Below are 23172 nucleotides of genomic sequence, written 5' to 3' on the forward strand. Positions count from 1 at the left end.
GCGGGCTGGGCATGCCCTCGGCGCCAAGCGCGGGCGCCAACGCGGGTACAAGACCCGGGCAGGCGGGGGAAGGGGCTCGGCTGCTGCGGGGGAGGAGGGTTTGCGGGCCGGCGGGGGCCGCAGAAGCGCGGGGAGCACCTCGTAAGGACGCGGCCCTGCGACCCTGAGCGGGCGGGACGCGACCCGACACAGCCGAGGAAGCGGCCCTCCCCGGGGTGCAGTTAGCAAGCGCGGTGTTAATTCCTCTGGAAAATGCCCCAAACCTAGCCCTGCCCTAGACCTTCGCGCTCGGCCTGTGAGGGTCCTAGAATAAAGTTTGTTTTCCTGCCGGCGGAGCAGCCTCGGACTCCGACCTGCTCTGCTCTTTCTAGTGACTTGCCCGGGCCCGATGGGGGCGTCGTCCCGGGAGGGGGGGGAAGGGGGAGAAGGGGGGAAGGGGGCGGTGGGCCCTCCTCCTCCCCCCTCCCCCCCGGGGAGACGGGCTAGCCGGTGGGAACCCCGGCGTGGGACACGGGCCGGGGGCTGATCACCGCGCCCCGCGGGCGCCGCGCACGCCCTTATTTGGTCCTGTGGCTCGTCTGCCCGCCTCCTCCCCAGCCTCCCTCCGGCACGTTGCTAAACCCCGGGGCTTCCTCTGTCAGACAGGCGGGCAAAGGTCATCTGAGTTCAGCGCGAACCGGAGGCGGGCGGGCGGAGTGCTGGCAGATCACCTGGGCCTGGACCCCGGACCTCGGGCTGCAGGAGCCGCGCCCAGGCCAACGCGTGGCCGGAGCCGCTGGGTGCGCCCGAGACCCCGGGGGACCCGCCGGGCTGGGGTCGGTGCGGGGACCTTGCGAAGCGGGCGGGCGGCTGCGGGGCGTCCCTTGATCGGCAGGGACCAGCCTAAGAGGAGTAGAGAGAAATAGAAACCGGGGGAAGAGGAGGAGGGGGAGAAAGGAAAGGATAGAGAGAGAGAGAAGTGAAATAGACCAGCCTGTGTCTGTGAAGTGTCCGCTCTGACAGGGGCCCCTCCTTAAGCAGTTTAAGAGCACAGACAACGATCAGATGTCCCAGGAGACCCTCGTCCACATAGGCTCCCCACCCTAACCGTACAGTGGATCTTCGTTTCTCAAGGACAAAAAGCAAATCATGACTGTTAGGTATACCTGTAGCTCTCCTTTCTCTGAAAGATGCGTTTTATGTTAGTATCACAACAAAGTGTGCAAAGCTTGCAAGGTGAGAAATTCTTTTCCAAAAATTGCTAATTTATCAGCTGTCTTACATGGCAACTGAAAAACAGAACGTGCTCACTGAACTCCCTTCAGAGGTCACAGGGTTCTGCTGGAGAGGCCCAGGCCTGTGTCCGGACCCCTCCCCTCTCCCCACCCGACACACAAGGGCTCCCCTGAGCAGAGGCTGTGTAATAATGTTCTCAGAACAGAGAAGGAAGGGCCATAGCCTAAACTTTTGATGGGTCTCTCAATCTTCTGGTGCCTGAAACGTCTGCCTCATTCCTTTTTCTAAAAAAGCCAAATTTAGGGTTATGTCAGAGAAGGGGTTCATCCCTAATTTTGGCAAGCACCCGAGACGCTGTCACATGCCAAGAAACAAGAGCAGACATGTACAAAACAAAACAAAACAAAACAAAAAAACAGACAGAAAGCCAGAGGGTGGGGTGCGGAGTCCCCCGGACCCCTTGGCCTGCTCACCAGGACACCCTGGAGTCCCAAGGGGTGGGGTAGGGGGGCTGAACCGGGGAGCCTGAACCAGGGAGCCAGGGCAGCTTAGGATGAAAGGGAACCTTAACTTGGAGGTTCCACTGGGCTGCAAGGCACTGTGGGTGCAGGAGGACCAGACCAGTGCTCAAATAGCAAAATCCAGGACAAACGGCACCGTCAGAAACAGCCAAACACGTTGCTACGGGGGATCAGAGAGGAAAACTTAAGGTTGCACAGTGTGGATAAAAAAGACTTCTGTGGAGGTGGAGGCGTCTGTGCTGGGTTGGGAGGAACAGGCCTCCCGGCAGGGGCCAGAGCTCCAGTAAGAGGAGGAGAGCAGAGCACGGTGTGCAGGCTGAGTACGGGGCTGTGGCTGAGACCACAAGTCTAGTTTCGCTGGGCAGGGGGCACCCGCCCCCGTATAGAGACTGTCGTACAGGGAGGAGCACGGGGTGGTTTCTGCAGGGCAGTGGGCAGATCAGGTTTGCTTCAGGAAATCAACCTGGGAACAGTGAGGGGTAAACTGGGGGAGTGGAGCATAGCGAGGCATCGGCAAGGTCCAGTTCAAAGACGTGGCCATGCGGATGGAAGAGAGCAAGGCGACAGGGGCTCTTACGGAAGGAGACTTTGCCAGATTTAGCAGCTGATTGGATGGCTCATCCATCATGAATAAGGCAGAACACGACATCGAAGGTGATTCCAGCATCACACACGAGGGCTCCACGTTTAGAAACAGTGCCTTCCTTACAGTCAGATGCCATCGCTTTATTTAGTCATCACTTGGTGTGACGATCCAAAGTGCCAGGATGGGCACTGAGATTGGTGGTACCCGACTATAGAGAGCTCATCCAAATGGTGCTTACTTTTTTGGGTTCGTTTTAAGATCATCAAAATTACAACAGCGTGTTAAAAAAAATAATTCTCATGAAGAAGCTGTAGCCATGGAGAAACTCTCCGGGAATAGCCTCAAGGGAGCAAGAACCAGAACTGTAGCTTGGCGAGCTCTTGAGTCGGGATGGGGGAAGAGGATCGGGTCTGGTGGAGCAAAGACGGCGCAGAGCTGTCAACGGGACCAGCGCCGCGCAGGGCTTGAGGAAGAAAAGGCCGCTGGATTTCACCCCTTGAGAGACCAGGGCTGGCCCTGGAAGCAGTGCCCATGAAGAGGGGCAGGCAGTGCAGAAGGACGGGGTCAGTGGGTGGTGAGAAAGCAGCACCAAGAGCTTCAAGAAGTTTGGGAGGAAGTGAGAAGGGAGGCCTGCAGGACCCGGAGTCGGACCCAGAGTCTGCGGAAGGGTTTGTGTAGCCCTGAGGATGTCTGAGGATGCGGCAAACAAGTCAGCTGACTTGGTAGAGAGTAAAGCTGCCTGGTGAGGGCAAAAGGAGAGACGGAGGTAAATCCTGGGCAACGCGTGGCTGCAGGGGATGGACGTACCACGCAGGGAGCAGAGCTACAGGCTTGCGCAGGGCTAACGGTTCCCGCTCTGTTGGCTGCTGTGAGGATGAAATGAGATAATACCTGACAGACACTTAGAACAGAGCCTGGCCTGTGGTCAGGGTCCAATAAAGGTCAGCTCGTGACCTGATTCTTGATTGGAAGGGGATCTGATGCCAAGGAGGGAAATGGGTGACGGGGTGTCAGGCCACAGAGAAGTGTGGTCCATGGCAGACGGCCCACGTGATTAGATCACAAATGTGAGGGAGAAGAGCCAGGCTCACGTGACCTGACTGTCATCGGCCCAGCAGGGGGCCTTCAAAGGTTTCTGTGGATTCGACCTACATTTTGGGAGGGTATCAGCGAGGGGACGTCTCTGCAGAACCCTGGATGCAGAAGGTGGGGTAGAAAGATGGAGACTAAATGCAGACACGGCTGGAGGGCCGAGCAGAAGCAGGGGGAAACTGAGCAGACCCAGGCACCCACCACGGTGACCACGTGGGACGGTGGTGCCGGCAGCAGAGGTGACATTTCATACTGCCCGGAAGAGGCCTGAGAGGAGGCTGAGGAAGGTCTGCAGTGAAGGGGCTGGCGGGACAGGGAGGCTGTGAGGGAGACCGAGAAGAGCGGCTGGAGTTGCCTGATGGCTCTGGACGGACACTCACATGTACCCGACACTCCCAGCCCCGAGGGCGACGGGGTGCTAGTCACGGGCACGAAGAGCACAGGGCCCGACGGTTCGTGAAACAGTAGTGGGCTGGTGGCCACCCACATTCGTGGGGACGCACGCGAACATCCTCCCTACAAAGGATTCCAGCAGCTGTGAGAAGGGCCTGGTGAGGTGAACGGCTGGCCAGGAGCAACTGAGTAAGTGTCAGGGGCGACTCCAAAGCTGTGGCTGACCTGCAGGGGCTCCTGAGTAGCCCGACAGACAGGCCGGGAGGTGAACTAGACATGAGACCTTGATCAATGGGTTCTGATGGAGCCCAAGTGGGTTCTTACTCTAACTCAACAAAGTTAATGTTAATCGCGGGGACTTCCCCGGGGGCCGGTGGTTAGGGCTCCGTGCTTCCACTCGGGGGCCCGGGTTCCACCCCTGGGCGGGGAGCTAAGATCCCGCAAGCCGCGAGGTGTGGCCAAAAACAAAAAACAGCAACAGAAAACCCCCCAAACAAAAAGCCCAACACAGGGACTTCCCTGGTGGCGCAGTGGTTAAGAATCCGCCTGCCAATGCAGGGGACACGGGTTTGAGCCCTGGTCTGGGAAGATCCCACGTGCCACGGAGCAACTAAGCCCGTGCGCCACAACTACTGAGCCTGCACTCTAGAACCCACAAGCCACAACTACTGAAGCCCGCGAGCCACAACTACTGAACCCGTATGCCACAACTACTGAAGCCCGTGCGCCTAGAGCCCTTGCTGTGCAACAAGAGAAGCCACTGCAATGAGAAGCCCACACACCGCAACGAAGAGCAGCACCAGCTCGCCGCAACTAGAGAAAGCCCGTGCGCGGCAACAAAGACCCAACGCAGCCAAAAATAAATAAATAAATAAATAAATAAATAAAATAATTCAAAAAAAAAAAAAAAAGCCAAAACATGTCTCAAAAGAAAAAAAAAAAAGTGTCAAAATCTACCTTGTCAAGAAATGAGTTCAGGGGCTTCCCTGGTGGTCCGGTGGGTTGGACTCCGCGCTCCCAGTGCAGGGGGCCCAGGCTGGATCCCTGGTTGGAGAACTAGATCCTGCATGCATGCTGCAACTAAGAAGTTTGCATGCCGCAACTAAAGACCCCACATGCCGCAACGAGAATCACGTGTGCCACAACTAAGACCCGGTGCAGCCAAATTAAGTAAATAAAGTAAATATTCTTAAAAAATGAGTTCAAAATGAACTATTGTTCTGCATCAGAGTTTTCCAGCTGAGGCCCGCAAATCCCTAGATGTCTGTGGCCAAATTCTCAGCGCTCCAGGAGTTCTTAGAAAAAGGTATTTTTACTGAGATAACAATCTAGAAAAATTGTGATTATGTCATTGACAAGAGAGCAGATATGTTCATGTGATTTTAGCGCTTGTATTTACATGTGTGAGATCACATGTGTATTCACAAAGTTCCTGAGATACTTTTTAAAAAAGGACTCAATAATACATATGAGCTAAACATGAACAGAAAATTAAGTTAGGAAGACAAAAGGATCCATGCACCACCCAAGATTAACGAACCCTGCTCCACAGCACTGTGGGTGGAAAACCACCCCACGTTCTCTAGGCACTAAAGGCTAATCTCTCTGTACCAAGCCCTCCTTCCCCAGTCTTGTGGTTCCCTTAGCCCCTCTCCTGTGGGGTTACCATGGACCCAGGCAGCAGCGTTTAGTGGGTCGCACCCCAGGAGCAGGTGGGACCTAGAATTAACAACGTGAAGACATATTTTGGACTCGATTGCAAAGGGCCTGCGGTGATTCCCGCACCTGTGTGCACATCAGACTCCAGTCTTTCCCTCAGCGATGCTGTGGTTTCCAGACCCGTGTGCTGGACTCTGCCCTGGTTCGCCTCTGTTTCTTTACTAAGAGTGGAGCCAGCCCACTTGGTCAGGGCCTCGCGAGGGTCTGGTGAGGTCACATGTTAAAAACAAGTGCCTTGTTTCCTGTCCTAGATGCTGGCTGTGGTCTGGCTCCAAACAAGAAGGTCAACTCAGAATCACCCCGGGCCACTGGCCTGACTCTGACGCCCCTGTTAGCTCGACACTTGCTGCGGTGTCGCACCCACTAGCCTGGGCCTCCTTGGAGACAGACGCTAGTCCAGTTCAAGTGCGTTCGCCCCGTCCTCAGGCTGCTGTAATCTGACGGCTGGTGGGCTGGCCTGTGCTGTTGAGGTCCCTGCCCCTCCGGTAGACATGCCTGTCCGATGTGACAACACGGAGGGGCGGGGGGCGCAGTGGGGGCTGAATTTAGCTGTAATGGGAATAAGTTAATACAACGTATAGAAGATCCTCTGTTGGGAAGTGCAGTGAAATGAACAGAAAAGTGAATGAAAATTGAAAGTTAGAGATACACACGAATGTGCTAAAGGATACCCTGGGGCTTGAGGCCATCCTAAACGGTCCCCCTGAACTCGCAGGCAGATCTCTTGACTCCATGCATCCACTGAGAAGGCACAGTCCTTTGATGCAATAAGCCTCATTTTATGCCTTACAGGGCGGCCCTAAACACGGACAGAATTAGCACCTAAAACGTGTAAAATTTCGCTTGTAAAGATGAGTTTAAAATGAACTGCTGTTGTGCAGCGAGGTTTCTGATGAGGCCTGCAGAGAATTCTGGCCTCCTCTTCCCTTGGCCTCACATCTGAATTGCTCATCCTGACCCGTTTCTCTTTTTTTTAAAAATACTATTTATTTATTTAGTTTTGGCTGTGTTGGGTCTTCGTTGCTGCTCGTGGGCTTTCTCTGGTTGCGGCGAGCAGGGGCTACTCTTCGTTGTGGTGCGCGGGCTTCTCATCGCGGTGGCTTCTCTGGTTGCAGAGCATGGGCTGTAGGTGCGCGGGCTTCAGTAGTTGTGGCTCGCAGGGTCTAGAGTGCAGGCTCAGTAGTTGTGGCGCACGGGCTTGCGGTGCGTGGGCTTCTCATTGCGGTGGCTTCTCTTGTTGCAGAGCACGGGCTCTAGGTGCGTGGGCTTCAGTAGTTGTGGCACACGGGTTCAGTAGTTGTGGCTCGTGGGCTCAGTAGTTGTGGCTCGCGGGCTCTAGAGCACAGGCTCAGTAGTTGTGGCACACGGGCTTAGTTGCTCCACGGCACGTGGGATCTTCCCAGACCAGGGATCGAACCCGTGTCCCCTGCATTGGCAGGTGGACTCTTAACCACTGTGCCACCAGGGAAGTCCTGTGACCCGTTTCTTATACCACATTCCAACCTCCTCGCCTCTGGCCTCACTCTTGATCTCCTATTTCTGGGCTTGTCCTGACTTTCAGCCTCGAACCCTGACACTGTCTTTCTGGCAATCCCCTTGGTTCCCAACTGAAAAGTGCCCCACCGATTGCACAGTTAGAAAGTTACTGTGACCCTGACAAAGAGGGCTTTCAATGGCAGGAGGAGGGAGGGAGGACAGGGAGCCAGATGTGACTGTGCTGGGGAATGAGTGAGAGACGAGGATGGGATGGAGGACAGGTAATACCTGATTATACGGAAGAGAGAGGAGGGGGCAGGGGTGGGATGGGAGACAGTTAAGTGGAGGGTTTTTTTTGTTTGTTTATTTGAATGATGCAAGAATCTTGAACAAACAGACATGGAAAGTAGCCAAAACAATGAAATAAGAACAAACAGAAGCAAATGAAAATGTCCACTGAAGCTCCTTATGGGTGTAACAAACTGTGGCAAAGGTCAGGATTACTGACGAGGTATCAGTGGCGAGGCTGTAAATAGCAGGTGTCCAGGTGTCTCCTGGCCAACCTGGCAGCTGGTTCTAGGAAAGGGACCGTTGGTTACTCTCCTCTCTGAATTCTGGGAGCTTATTTCACAGGTAAGGCAATGCAGTGAGCAGCAATTTCTGGCTAAGGATAAAAGCCAGGAGACAAGCAGGCGCAGGTCGGGAAGTGGTGAAATCGACCTCAAATGAGATGGAAGGGAACGGCCTTTGGGCTTGGGGTGGCCAAGACGAGGCGCCAGCCAAAACTTGAATTTCAGACAAACAGTGAATAATTTTAAAATATAATTATGTCCTATGTGATATTTTGGACATATGGAGATGAAAAAAAATGATTGTTTACCTAAAACTCAAATTTAACTGGGCCTCTTGTCCTTGATCTGGCAACCCTGTTTAGGGTACATACCTTTCTGCAGTATAGCATTATGTTTTTTGAATCACAAAATGTTAGTTGTGAAAAAAAGACTTCAGAGATGATCTCACTCAACATCCTTATTTTATTTAAGAGAAGAACGAGGATCAGAACCCAGATCTGCCTGCCTGCTGTCACCCTGCTGGGCAGAAGGGGGGAGCTGGGGCCACATCATACGGTCCCCAGGGCTGTCACAGAAGAGAAATGCCCAGGAGACATCGTGAAATTCTCTAAGAGGCCTTATCATAAAATTAATTTTATTATTAAAAAAGGAACACGCCATCTATTCTATGACGTCTCTCGGAGCCCTTGAGGAAGGAGGTGCATTGTTAAATGGAGCGATCACATATAACATATCCCAGTCACAGAAAGGCTGAGAGGTAATAGTTTACACTGGATACACTGGACATGAGTCCAAGGTTATGTCTGCTTCAGTCTCCGTGGGCAATGGCTCGCATGTTTGTAGGTAGGTGACCGATAACCATCTAATGAAAAAAATGCCACGTCAGTTCATCTCAGGTTGGATCTAGTAATTTGAAACTACTTGTGGGATCACAGAGGATCAGTCCAGGAAACCAGCCTCAAAATAAGAACCTGGGCAGGATAATGAAGACCAGGGCAGGGATCTGATTTATGGAAGTGGGAACATGAAGAGTGTCGGCGAGGCTGGCATCTGATGAACATCTTAAGAGTGTAGCTCGGTGCTGAGCAAACCCCCACCAGGACCTGGACTCAGCTCTGTAAAGACTGACGAATGAAATACAAGATGGGGAAGACAGTCTTGGTCAAATACTTGAGAGACGCAGTGACTCATTCTTTAAAACAAGTCTGTGGCTTCCTGTGTCTGACCAGAAGCTCAGGGCTAGACAGCAGCCTAAGTGCTTTGGCCATACTCCATAGCCTTTCACCTGATCTTGACTCCCCAGATCCCATCTCCTGGCTCTGCCCCTGCAGCCCCTCCGGACCCCCTGGGACTTGGATTCCTACATGTTTCTGGCTCTGTGAGTGTGTCTGGCCCTGGAATCTGACGGTCCCTGCCCTGATTTCTGCTCCTAAAGGATGCCGTTCCAGCCCACCTGGAGGCTGAGGGGTTAAAAGTGCCCACATGGTCATCTGATGATCCCATGCTGTAGCTGCTCTACACACTTCTTCGGGGTGGCTTAATAAGAGTAATGAGAGACATTCTGATTCTTCTTCAGCTCAGCTAGGACCAATGGAAGAGGTGTCTCTATGCCTCACCTTTTCCTCCGGAAAATAGTGATTTCCAAAGTTAAGGAAGACACTGGATTGGAGGGTGACAAGGAGAAAGGGATGGCAGAGAAGGAGTAAATCTGCAGGACAGTTTGGTGAAAAGTAAAGGAACTTCGTTCTCATCTGTTGGGCAGAAGGAAGCTGAGATGGGGGAGGGCCTCTCCTCAAGGAGCTGCATCCAAGGACCAATGTTAGTTGCTTCTGCGGTCTTGTAAGGAGTGACTGAGGTCAGAGCTAAGGCTGTGTTATCGGTGTGCGGGGTCAGGGGACAGCATACTTTGGGCTACACACAGAGGTTTCCCCAGGAATGCCAGTGACTGGAGATTCTGGTATTATCCTCCTCACTCCTGCCGTCCTTTCTGCTCTTGAATCCCTATCAGGAGCCTGTTCCCACGCCCGAATGCCAAGCAAAAAGACCAAATAATGCCCCCTCCCAGGCGACCTGATCCAGGCTTGTCCACTCCACTTCTCTCTCATGGGAATTTGGACCTGCCACTCAGACACAGCAGCCCAGAGGTTCCCAAACATTACTGTGCCTTAGGATCATCTGGGGAGTCTGTAAAAAATGCAGAATCCGGATCCCTCACCCCACTAGAGTCAAGAGGATTACAGTAGAGCCTAGGTACCTGCATTTCCACAAGCACCACAGGTAATTCTGCTGCACCAGGCCTACAGATCAATCCCTGTATTTTATGAAATACCATTCCAGTTAGTCTGTTTGGATGGAGGGGGGCCATGCAAAGCCAGGGCCATGGAGGCCATAAGCACAGGCCAAAGCAGAGGGGAGACCATGTGGCCCTGGTGTGCTTTGGGCAAGTTACTTAACTTCTCTGTTTCTTCATTTCGAAAATGGAGTAATAACAGTATCCACCTCATAGGACCGAGAAGTAAACAAGTTAATATATTTAAAGCATGCAGAATAGCGCTGGATACAGAGTGAGGATGTGTCAGCTCTTATTATTATCAAGCTGCTGATCCTGTTTCACTGGAGAGGGAAGAAACGGGGAAAAGGAAGTGGCAGCAGAAAGGGATGGCTTGGGGGAGAGAGGGCTTCGCTGGACGCTGGCGTTTCGCACTCTGCCTGCATGACACACCACTCCCCTGGTGTTCACACCACACGGCTTGGGGCCTCTGGCACTTCTGGGTTTCCCACCTGTAATGCTCCCCTGCTGCTTCTTCACCAGCCTGGCTTTTACGCATTCGTGACTCGGCTCAGGTCACTAGAACAGTCACATCTTAGGAAGACCTGCCCCATACCTCAGGTCAGGCGCAGCAGCGCTCCTTGGAGACCTTCCTCTGCCCTTGCCCTTGCGCTCTATCTCTGCTCTTACCGTGGCGTGATGGAATGTATGTGCTCATCCTCTCCCTAGCCTGGGGGCTCCTTGAGGGGTGAATCTGGTCCCGGCTGTCAGCCCAGGCCAGGTGTGGAGCCAGGCAGAGGGGAGCCTGGGACGCCTGCTCTACTGTGGCTGGCCCTGCACAAGCCTCCACTACCCCCAGATGCACTCAGTGGGCAGGTGAGGGTATTGAGTCTGAACTTGGTGGTCAGAGAAAGACTAATAGCCAAATCAGAAACCACAAGTTCATTCCTAAGACCTAAAAGCCAGAGACTTGTAATATGACTATATCCAAAAATAATTCAAAGACTTAGGAGATTCATGAAATTGGTTTCTACCACCTCCTTGAAAAAAAAAAAAAGAAAGGGATTAGTACTTATTGAGCAGTTATACTTGCCAGGCTTTGGGTTCCGGATTTAGTTCAAGTAAGAGGCCTATGAGGCAAGCAGCACCCCTGCTGTGTAGCTACGAAGCCATGATTTAAAAAAAAAAATTTATTTATTTATTTATTTATTTGGCTGCACTGGGTCTTAGTTGTGGCATGTGAACTCTTAGTTGCAGCATGCATGTGGGATCTAGTTCCCCGACCAGGGATAGAACCCAGGCCCCCTGCATCGGGAGCGCAGAGTCTTAACCACTGGACCGCCAGGAAAGTCCCCAAAGCCATGATTTCTAACACGCGGCTGTCAGCTGCCCAGCACTACCTGGCACAAAAGACGAAGCAATGGAAGACCCTCAGGTCTCATCCTGGAGGTGGGCAGGACGCCCGCACTGCAGACACTGGTGTATAATTAAACAGTGTTTTACTCGATGTATCACGCCAGAGTGAGCGGCCATGGGGACTTATTTCATGATGGTTAATGATGTTTCTAGCAAGGCCACGGGACAGTTTTATTAGCCAAATAAATTATGATACAGGTATCCCATGGAATAGTATGCAGTACTGAAAAATGAACTATATTTGTGTTTGTATGTAAACATATATTTGTGAAGTATTGAAGGTATGGAAGTTTACACATCAAGAGGTTAACAGTGGTTTGTTCTGAGGCGAGAAGTGTATGGAAGGAGACATTCATTTTTTTCACTTGATATATTTTTGTACTGTTTGTTTTCACAATGAACATTGTAAATGTTCTATTATTAAATGTTACTATTATTTTCATAACAGCTTGGTTGAGATATAATTCACATGCTATGCAATTCACTCACTTAAAGTGCACAATTCAATGTGTTTTTGTTTTTAGTATGTTAACAGAGTCGTGCAACCGTCACTGCAGTCAATTTTAGGACATTTTCATCACCTCAAAAAAATAAACCCCATTATGAGTCCCTCCCCACTCCCCTCTCCTCCCCACTCCTGGCAGCCACTAATCTACTTTCTGTCTCCATGGATTTTGCCTGTTCTGGGTGTTTCGGATAAACGGACTCATACACTATGTGGCTGTTTGTTATCTGGCTTCTTTTTAGGTTCATCCACACTGGAGCATGTATCAGTACTTCACTCCTTTTTGTGGCTGAATAATGTTCCACTGTGTGGGTAGACCACATTTTGTTTGCCCATTCATCAGCTGATGGGAATCTGAGTTGTTTCTAACTTTTGACTACTGTGTACAGTGCTGCTGTGAACATTCATGTACACGTTTTTGTTTGAATGTCTGTTTTCAATTCTTTTAGGTCTTTACTTTGGAATAGAATTGCTGGGTAATGGTAATTCTGTATTTAAGTTTTTGAGGAACTGCCAAACTGTTTTACATGATGACTGAACTATTTTACAAACCCACCAGTACATGAGGGTTCCAATTTCTCTGAATCCTGGCCTACACTTGGTATTTCCCTTTTATTTTTAAAAAATGGTCAACCTAGTCGGTGTGAAGTAGTGTCTCACAGTGGTTTTGATTTCTATTCCTGTAATGACTAGTGATGTTGAACATCTTTTCCTATGCTTATTGGCCATTTGTATATCTTCTTTGGAGAAATAGCTATTCAAGTCCTTTATATATTATTTTATCTGTTATGTATACTATACTATATATAGTATATAAGGTATATTACATTTATATCTGTCTACCTATCTATCTTATCTGGATATTAATCCCTTATCAGATGTATGATTTGCAAATATTTTCTCTCATTCTGTGAGTTGTCTTTTCACTCTCTTGACAGTATGCATCAGGCACTAAAGTTTTTAATTTTGATGATGAAGTCTATTTTTTCTTTTGTTGGTTGTATGTGCTTTTGGTGTCATATCTAAGAGGGCTTTGCCTAACCCAAGCTCATGAAGATTGACTCCTATATTTTCTTTCAAGAGTTTTATAGTTTTAGCTCTTATATTTAGGTCTTTTTGAGCTAATTTTTGGGTTTAGTGTAGGGAAGGGGTCCAAGTTTGTTCTTTCGTATGTGGATATCCATTTGTGGAAAAGAGTATTGTTGCCCCATTGAACTGTCTTAGCAGCCCTGTTGAAAACCAATTGACTGTATATATGAGGGTAACAGTATTATTAAAAAAAGAAAGAAAAAGAAAACCTAAAAAAGAATAAATCCTATAAACCCTTCCAGTACAGAAACTGGCTAGTTAAGCTGTGGCTCAGCCTTGCAGAACTAGGTCTATCTCACCATGACAGTTTTGCCAAAGTACTACCACATCGTCTTAAATTGCAACACATACAGGCAGCTGCAATTTTTCTTATCCCAAGGGCTCTCTGGAACATCCCACAAATGACTAAGAATTATTTCTTGGAACTTGGCGTTATGGAGAAATAATCTGAAAAACTGACCCAATAACCTTTCTTCTGGATCCTAGCACTCTTTGTCTATAAGACTTGCATGGTAGAGAATTAGTTGCCTCTTATCCAAAGTTTTTGGTTCCTAGTACAATTTTTGTAGATGCTATAGACTGAATATTTGTGTCCCCTCAAAATTCGTATGTTGAAACCTATTTCCCCAATGTGATGGTATTTGGAGGTGGGGCCTTTGGGAGGTGACGAGGTCATGAGGGCAGAGCCCCCCATGCATGGGATTAGGATTAGTGTCCTTATAATAGAGACCCCAGAGAGCTCCCTTGCCGCTTTTGCCAGGAGAGGATACAGCAAGAAGAGAGCCATCTGTGAACCAGTAAACAGGCCCTCACCAGACACCAAATCTGCTGACACTATGACCTTGGACTTCTCAGCCTCCAGAACTGTGAGACGTAAATTTCTGTTGTTTATGAGCCACCTGATCTGTGGCATTTTTGTTATAGCAGCCCAAATGGACTAAGACAGCAGAGGTAAGGGTGAGCTGGCTAAACTTACTTTGGTTATTAAAAGGTCTGCTGTTTAGTTTTGTACATCCCTATTCAGCTGTCTGATGAAAGGACCCCAGCATGTCACAATGGACATAGTCTACCGTGGATGTCATGAAATGTACAAGTGCTTCGTAAAATGGAAAGCACTTAAAAGTATATCAGCTATATTGCCAAGCTGAGCACATAAACCTCCATTTGTAGAACAACCGTATCTAAACATGTCCTGCTCTGCTCCTGATAAGATCTAGGCGCTTCAGGTAAAGTCGCCACCTCATCCAGTCATTGTACGTATAAGAAAAGAGAAGCCCAGAGAGGGGACATTATTTGCCAAAGGGAACACAGCCGGTTTGTGGCAGAGCTACAACCTGAAGCCCCATTTCACGACCCCTGCACCAGAGCTCTTTCTGTCATACTGTACTTTGCTCATTTTCTTTTCTCTGGTCTTGATTTCCTCTTACTCATTCTCCCTTCAACTGCTAGCAGGACTCCGTTCAAGTGGAAATATGGACTTCCACTTACAGTGCCAGTGACATTTCCACTTCACTCTCTTCCCTCAAACTCCATCGAAAACAACAAAAGGAATAACAGTTATAGAGCATCGACTTTGATGAAGCAAAAAAACCCCCACCATATCAGAAAATCAGAAAACATAAACATACCCGCCTAATACCGTAAGATCTGCCCCAGAAAGAGGGGCATACAGCTGGCCAGCAGATGCTCTACCTTGCATCTGCTTTTAGCAGGATTTGAAAGTCCCTCAAAGTCAAGCCTCACCATCCTCAGAGGCACCAGTACTCTTTGATTAGCACTGTGAGAACCAGAGATAATAATGGTCAAGGAGAAGCACACTTTGAAGGAGAATCATGTTGATAAGCTATTTCTAGTGCTGTGACATCATGTCTCCTTGCCCCAGGAGAGTACCAAAAGGCGAATAAGAAAAAACACAAGGGCTTCCCTGGTGGCGCAGTGGTTAAGAATCTGCCTGCCAATGCAGGGGACACAGGTTCGAGCCCTGGTCCGGGAAGATCCCACATGCCGCGGAGCAGCTAAGCCCGCGCGCCTAGGAGCCTGTGCTCTGCAATAAGAGAAGACACCGCAATGCGAAGCCCTCGCACCGCAACAATGAGTAGCCCCTGCTTGCCGCAACTAGAGAAAGCCCGTGTGCAGCAACGAAGACCCAACGCAGCCAAAAATAAATAAATAAAATGAATTAAAAAAAAGAAAATGCACGAAAAATAAAGGTGCCTCCATGGTAAAGGAAAGAGAATATCTGAAGAGCTGCAGTTGAAGACAATAACATTCAGTAGAAGTTTCGGATGGCCTAACCACTGGACCGCCAGGGAATTCCCAGAAATAATATATTTTAAAATAAATCTAATGAAACTTTTGGTTTACAAGTAATGTATGCTCACTATCAAAACTATGGAAAATACAGAAAAGTGTAAAGAAAGTATACACTGCTTTTTAAACTCAACATTATATTATGAACATCTTCCTGGGTTATTAACTGTGCAGAGAAAACTCTGAATTGTGGTTTAATGTTCTGGACCATGGCTATATAATTAATTGCCTACGGCTAAATTAGGTTGCTACCAACTTTTTGCTATTATGAAGAGTGCTGTAATGAATATCACAATACACAGTCACCCTGAATCCTATTTTTGTGGTATATTTGCAGCCTCTTTCAAGCAGTAGAATCAGCCACAAATACGTGCTTTGTTAAGCCCACCCTCCCTGGTCCCACTCTACTTCTATACTGACTTATGTGACTTGAAGACCAGTCATTTGACTTAAAGACCCAGCCTCCCTTCAGCTCCCAGAATAACCCGCCTTTGAAGTAACAGGGAAGCGGCTTTCCAAGTTCACACAGTAGCTCCGTATCAGCTCGGTCCACTTCGGTCTCCTCCCCTGGTTCCTTTTCTAGGAAACATTCCTGTCCTTCGCGCCCTTTGGGAGGACGGGAGCCCTGCCCTGCTCTTGCCAACTGGGACTGGAGCTGTGCCCTTGCCCTGTGCCCAGGCACTTCTTTGTGTATTTGGAGAAAGCCTGCGTGGAGCTTTGTTTTCGTCTCTTATAGTGAGAGGACGCTTGGTCAGATTCACTTTGGCAATCGGCATACGGTCTTTTCCGGTTTTTGGAGGGGGAAGGCTCTTACTGGGTCTTGGGGGGGGGGTTTAATTACAAACATGACCCAACAGTCCCAGACTCTCTGCTTTGTGGCCTCTCTTTCACTGTATGATTTGCGTGGATTTATTGGATTAAAAAATTAGTGTATGTGCTAGGATAGAACGGGACAATGAGAATATAACCAAAGTGCCTAAGAAAATCTGGGCAAATCAGGGATGGTGCTGCAGAGTCTAAGGTAATCTTGAGCTGGGGTTTGAAGGATGAAGAGGAGTTTGCTAGAGGGCCAGGGTGTGGGGTGCTGGGAAGAGAGGAAGCATGTGGAAGAGAGCCAGGCACATGCATGGGTGTGGACGCAGAGGAAAGCGTGGTGTGTTTGCGGCCCAGCTTACATACGAGGACACAGGTTGGGGCGCTGGGAGTCCTCCCTGTTTTGGTTGTGGGAATAGCTGTGATGTGGCATCACAGGTGCAGGACCATGGGAGCAGGGATCAGACCACGATCAGCTCTGAGACCCCCCAAATTTTGCCCAACAGTTGGTCATTGGGCCCGGAAGCATTTTAATGGGCCTGGGTTATGACCGGAGGGTCTGCTTTGTTTTATTCTGTCACAGTCAGGCCCCCCTTGAACCCCGCATTTCCAGCCCGAGCCTTTTGGAGCAGCTTATCTGACCCTGTGCCCACTCATCCTCCAGAATGAGGCCCATGAGACAAGCACAAGTGTTTATAAAAAGGCTTAAAAGCATTATTATCTTTTCAAGGAATTCTATTGTATGTTTTGAACTTATCAAATCAAATATTATCAAAACATATGCAGAATTATTTCTAATTTAGCCTTCACTTGTAGGGATAGAAGCTGAGTACAGAGGGAAGAATGTTTTATTACTTAGGTGGAATAGTCTTTAAAAAAATATAATACATCAATATAACCGTTTCATTGTGCTTCACTTTATTGTGCTTCAGAGATGCTGCATTTTTTTATAAATTGAAGGTTTGTGGCAACTGTGTGAGAGCAAGTCTATTGGCGCCACTTTTCCAACAGCATTTGCCCTCTTCATGTCTCTGTGTCACATTTCAGTAATTCTTGTAACATTTCAAGCTTTTTCATTATTATCATCATATTTGTTATGGTGATCTATGATCAATGATCTTTGATGTTGTTATTACAACTTGCTGAAGGCTTAGATGATATCTATTTTTTAATTAAGCTATGTATGTTGTCTTTTTAGACATAATGCTACTGCATACTTAATACACTATAGTGTCGACGTAACTTTTATATGCACTGGGAAACCAAAACATTCCTGTGACTTGCTTTATTGTGATATTTGCTTTATTGCAGTGGGCTGGACCCGAACCTGTGATATGTCTGAGGTCTGCTTGTACTTTTTTTTTTTTTTACATCTTTATTGGAGTATAATTGCTTTACAGTGTTGTGTTAGTTTCTGCTGTACAACCAAGTGAATCAGCCATATGTATACATATGTCCATCCCCATATCCCCTCCCTCTTGAGCCTCCCTCCCACACTCCCTATCCCACCCCTCTATGTCATCACAAAGCATCGAGCTGATCTCCCTGCGCTATGCAGCTGCTTCCCGCTAGCCATCCATTTCACATTTGGCAGTGTGTATATGTCAGTGCTGCTCTCTCACTTCGTCCCAGCCTACCCTTCCCCACCGTGTCCTCAAGTCCGTTCTCTATGTCTGCATCTTTATTCCTGCCCTGCCACTAGGTTCATCAGTACCATTTTTTTTTTTTAGATTCCATATATGTGCGTTTCTGCTTGTACTTTAAAAAGTAACATAGGCTTCCTAAAAAAGCAAAAGCAAAATAAAACTGTACAGAATTCTGCGGAATTAAGAAGTGCAAGTGTCCTTCCCTGATCCAATTAAGTAGCAGCTACTATTAACGAGTCTGGTATATGTTCTTTTAGAAATTATCTGTGTGTACAGAAATGTGTGTTTACTTTTTGTTTTGTTTTGAAATGTGAATGAAATAATGCTATGGACTCTTCCTAATATATTAAGAAGCACAAAAGCAACAAATGAATACTAAATCTGTAGGTTGCATTTCCCAATCACATTCAATTCCCAAGTATCCTGGAGAGGGTCTCTAAGCTCCTTCTAGGCCTGAACCTTGGCACAATGAACGTTTCTGCAAACTCAGCAGTGGTCACTGTCAGGCCAACACCTATTACCCGGCTCCTGGACCTTGAACTTTTCTTCTCTTTCTTCAGCATCTAGCACAGCGCCTTTACCAGTCCAGGCACTTAATCTGCATCTGTTAATAACATGCAGTTAAATATCATATGATTCATTAAATTAGCAGAACCCACAGATGTTAAGGAACTAGGTAAAGTTACCCAGAGTATCCATTTGGTTGTCTGATTACTGAGATGCCTTCTCGTCTTGAGACCTGAACTTTTTTCCCTCTTTAAGGGGTTGGATAAGGGTTTACTTTTTAAAAAAATATTTATTTATTTATTTGCTCGCATAGGCTCTTAGTTGCAGCAGGCGGGCTCCTTAGTTGCAGCACGTGGGCTCCTTAGTTGTATCATGCAAACTCTTAATTGTGGCATGCATGTAGGATCTAGTTCCCTGACCAGGGATCAAACCCGGGCCTGCTGCATTGGGAGCGTGCAGTCTTATCCACTTCGCCACCAGGGAAGTCCCTGGATAAGGGTTTACTTGACTGAGCTCCTCTGGCTAAATGTCTCCCTGAAATCCAGCCACGAAGTTCGGAACAATGGAAGAAAGCACACAACATCAACCAAGTGTTCTCTTAAACACATATTGGTCTTTCAAATACACTAACAAAGTGGTGACCTACTTTCTCGCAGAAAGTCAGGAATCAATTCTGTCTTCCCTTGTGCTTTCGAACCCTAGCACTGACGGCCATTTGCTAAACGTCTGGCCTCAGATGAGTCTCTTAAGCTTTAGTTTCTTCGTGTGAAACTAAAAAAGGATAATAAAGACCTATCTTTCTACAGTTAGTGGAAGAATTAAATGAGATGACCTTTGTGAAATTGTGAGTCCTTCATGGAGTTGACAAAGCACAGTGACCAGAGAGCCTCAGCTGGAACACCAGCTCTACCACATATTAGCTGGATGACCCCGGGCAAATGACTCAACCTCTCACGAGGCCTGTTTCTTACCTATAACATGGAAGAAGTAATTGGATTATTTTGAAGGTTTTAAGATCACCTATTTAGCATGGTCTTTGGCACTGACAATAACAGTTTAATATACATTTACCATTATTATTCCGAGTGTAGGTCCTCCATAAAACTTTTTTTTTTCTCTTTCTCCCCTTCATTCTTCTCTTTGACCCATCTAAATAACCCAAAGCAAGATTCCAAAGCTCTGCTTTTTCTGGGTTAGGAAAAGAGAAGCTGAAAGACTAAAAGTTGCATGCTGCTAGGGACTGAATTGTGTCCTCCCAAACTTCATGTGTTGAAGCCCTAATCCACAATGTGACTGTATTTGGAGACGGGGTCTTTAGGAGGTAATTAAGGTTAAGTGAGGTCATAATGGTGGGACCCTAACCCTATAAGACTGGTGGTCTTATAAGAAGAGGAAGAGAGAAACTTCTCTCTCCCTACTACATGTGAGCAGTGAGGAGACGGCCATCCGCACACCAAGAAGCAAACTCTCTCCAGAAGTTGACCCTGCTGCACCTTGATCTTATACTTCCAGCCTCCAGAACTGTGAGAAAAAAATACATTTCTGGGGACTTCCCTGGTGGCGCAGTGGTTAAGACTCTGCGCTCCCAATGCAGGGGTCCCGGGCTTGATCCCTGGTCAGGGAACTAGATCTTGCATGCATGCCGCAACTAAGAGTTTGCATGCTACAACTAAGGAGCCTGCCTGCTGCAACTAAGGAGCTCACGTGCCACAACTAAGACCCAGCACCACCAAATAAATAAATATTAAAAAAAATAAACTTCTGTTGTTTAAGCCACCCAGTCTCTGGTATTTTGCCATGGCAGCCTGAGCAGACTAAGACACCTGGTTTCCTTGAATCTTCAAACTGGCTTCTTGAAGTATTTATTTTTAACAAGTTTACTAACCCCCTACTGTAGCATCTTCAAAGTAGGGGATATTGCTGAAGCTGCATGATCTTCGGGATATGTAAAAATTGTAATAAATTAAGTCAGAGTCTTCGTTTCTTATCAAAAGGATGCATGAGCCAACATGAAGAGGCCAAAGAGGAGACAACTGGAGTATCAAAGAACGCAATGACTTAAACTGAAAAACCGAACACGTGAACACAGAAGTTCCTAATGAAATAAAGCAGTGGCCTCCCCATCCAAGAAACAAGCAAACAAACAATGGGTTACCATCGGAGGTATGTAGGGGATCAACTCCCATTCTGAAAACGGCAATTAAAGGGAAAGAATTAAGCATGTAGCCTGTCTCTTGGGATCAAAGTACCTATCAGGATAACTAAATAGCCCCAGTTGATGAAGTTCTGCTTTACAGAAGAATGTATAGCTAATACATTTGGAATGCAGGAGACATTTAGAAAGTCACTGTTTTGCAACTTCTGGTTAATTAAGGATTCGTGAAAGCACCGCGTGAAAGGCTGATGTGGGTCTTTACAGTGAAAGGGGCGGCCACTGCCACGTGAGCTCACTAAGAGGCACACAGTACGTGTGACAGATAGTCACATGCGTGACTGAAAGTGAGACAGACAGCACATGTCCTGAAATGACGGAACAGGGAGTACATAGTGCAGCTTCTTGACCCTGAAAGTTAGCGTTCATTTCCAGTTTGCAAGAAATATGGAGGATAGAGGAACTACTTAGGTAAAACCACGAGGGAGCAGACAGACAAATCCTTCTGTATGACAACTGACTCAGGTTTTCAACAATCAGTGACAAGGTTGGCGGGGGGGAGGGACACGCAGAATATCAACCAGGTATAATGTGTGCACTTTGTTTACATCCTGATTTGAACAAACCAACTGTGAAAAGACATTCATTTTTGAGCTACTTGGAGTAGCTCAAAATGGACTGGTTGTTGGAGAAACCAAGGAATTCCTGTTACTATTAATTTTGTTAGACGGATAATAATGACATTGTGGCTGCATGAAAAAGAAGTCTATCTTCTTAAGAGATGTATCCCGAAGTACATAGGGATAGAATAACCTGATGGTTGGGTTTTCTTTAAAATACTTCACACACAGGAGGGATAAACTGGGAGACTGGGATTGACACATACGCACTACTGTATATAAAACAGATAACTAATAAGGACCTACTGTAGAGCACGGGAAGTCTACTCAATACTCTGTAATGGCCTATACGGGAAAATAATCTAAACAAGAGTGGATACATGTATATGTATAACTGAGTCACTTTGCTGTACACCTGAAACTAACACAACAGAGTAAATCAACTCTACTCCAACAAAAATTTTTAAAAAATATTTAACAGCTAATTTATAACTGCAAAAAAACCACAACTTCACACACAACAGATGTTATGTGGGGTTAGATGAAGTACGTACAGCAAAGGCTTGACAATCACTGGTCTCAGATTACAGGCATGTGGGGTTCGTAATACTGTTCTTTACACTTTTGACTTTTGTTTTTTGGCTGCGGCATACGGGATCTTAGTTCCCCGACCAGGGATCGAACCCGTGGCCCCTGCAATGGAAGCGCGGAGTCTTAACCACTGGACCGCCAGGGAAGTCCCTGAAATTTTTTCTAATAATTTTTTTTAAAGATTCAAGAGAAGCAGCTATCTTAAGACAAAATCTGAACACAAGTTGAAAAAATTCACTTGCACTACACTGTCACTTAAAAACAAATGTGAGGGGGCTTCCCTGGTGGCGCAGTGGTTGAGAATCTGCTTGCTAATGCAGGGGACACGGGTTCGAGCCCTGGTCTGGGAAGATCCCACATGCCCGTGGAGCAACTAGGCCCGTGAGCCACAACTACTGAGCCTGTGTGTCTGGAGCCTGTGCTCCGCAACAAGAGAGGCCACGATAGTGAGAGGCCCGCGCACCGCGATGAAGAGTGGCCCCCGCTTGCCGCAACTAGAGAAAGCCCTCGCACAGAAACGAAAACCCAACACAGCCAAAAATAAATAAATAAATAAATTTATAAAAAAACAAACAAATGTGAAACTATTTTCTGTAGACTTCTCAAGTAAGATGTTCTTATCCACCCACATTATGTTTGTGTCTTTTGAGTGTACCACTGCATTTTTATTGCCAATGAATTTCCACTTGTTAAAAGATAAGTTTACCTGTTGTCAATAATCATTACGTTGGAGGGTGGAATCCCCAAAACATCACAGCTCTGCAAAAGTTCCTTCTTACGAATCTCCCCTTGATTGTAGTAATTTCCTGAGGATAACAAATACACAGTTGTCGATTTCTTTATCAGTGGAGATCTATCTGTTCACTCATTCTTACCTCATCTTGTTCCCTATAGGATTTAAGCTACCTGAAAATTCTGTGGTGGTGATAAAAAGTTGAAGAAAACGCAATGCTAGGGTTACTATCAGACACTCCTGTGAGAAGCAGTCTTTAGAATCACTTTTGAATTCTTCCCCATCTCTGTGTCTCTCCCTGTGTCTGTCCATCTGCCTGCCTGTCTATGTACCTTTCAGCCCCAAGCTACAGGCTTTGAGCACCTGCTTTGCAGTTAAACAGATTTAGGACTGACCCTTCTATAACCACTCAGAACAAGTCAGGTATCTGGACACACTATTTGTTTGGGCCCCTTATTATTTAATCTTATTTATTTTTTAAATTAAAGTATAGTTGATTTACAATGTTGTGTTAATTTCTGCCGTAGGGCAAAGTGACTCAGTTATACACATATATACATTCTTTTTAAAATATTCTTTTCTATTATGGTTTCTCACAGTATATTGAATACAGTTCCCTGTGCTATACAGTAGGACCTTGTTGTTTATCCATCCTATATATAATAGTTTGCATCTGCTTATCCCAAACTCCCAGTTCTTCCCTCCCCCACTCCCCTTCCCCTTGGCAACCGCAAGTCTGTTCTCTATGTCTGTGAGTCTGTTTCTGTTTTGTAGATAGAGTCATTTGTGCCATATTTTAGATTCCACGTATAAGTGATATCATATGGTATTTGTCTCTTTCTGACTTACTACTTCACTTGGTATGATAATCTCTAGTTGCATCCATGTTGCTGCAAATGGCATTATTTCATTCTTTTTTTATGGCTGAGTAGTATTCCGTTGTAGAT

The 23172-nt window shown here is 47.2% G+C and overlaps 1 protein-coding gene across 3 annotated transcripts in view; it reads right to left on the reverse strand.

The window, feature by feature from the left end:
* PIGL (phosphatidylinositol glycan anchor biosynthesis class L) overlaps nucleotides 1-23172 on the reverse strand; it is a 54661-nt gene that overhangs the window by 20791 nt on the left and 10698 nt on the right. For 2 of the 3 annotated variants that reach the window (XM_068531651.1, XM_068531649.1), the window contains exon 2: nucleotides 22199-22298. The exons of the other annotated variant lie outside the window; for it this stretch is intronic. In XM_068531651.1, the coding sequence (XP_068387752.1) occupies nucleotides 22199-22298 (100 nt within the window). The remainder of the gene's footprint in view (nucleotides 1-22198; nucleotides 22299-23172) is intronic. 3 annotated transcript variants of the gene reach the window in all.

This window comes from Eschrichtius robustus, chromosome 20, assembly GCF_028021215.1.
Source record: "Eschrichtius robustus isolate mEscRob2 chromosome 20, mEscRob2.pri, whole genome shotgun sequence".
NCBI classification, from domain to species: domain Eukaryota; kingdom Metazoa; phylum Chordata; class Mammalia; order Artiodactyla; family Eschrichtiidae; genus Eschrichtius; species Eschrichtius robustus.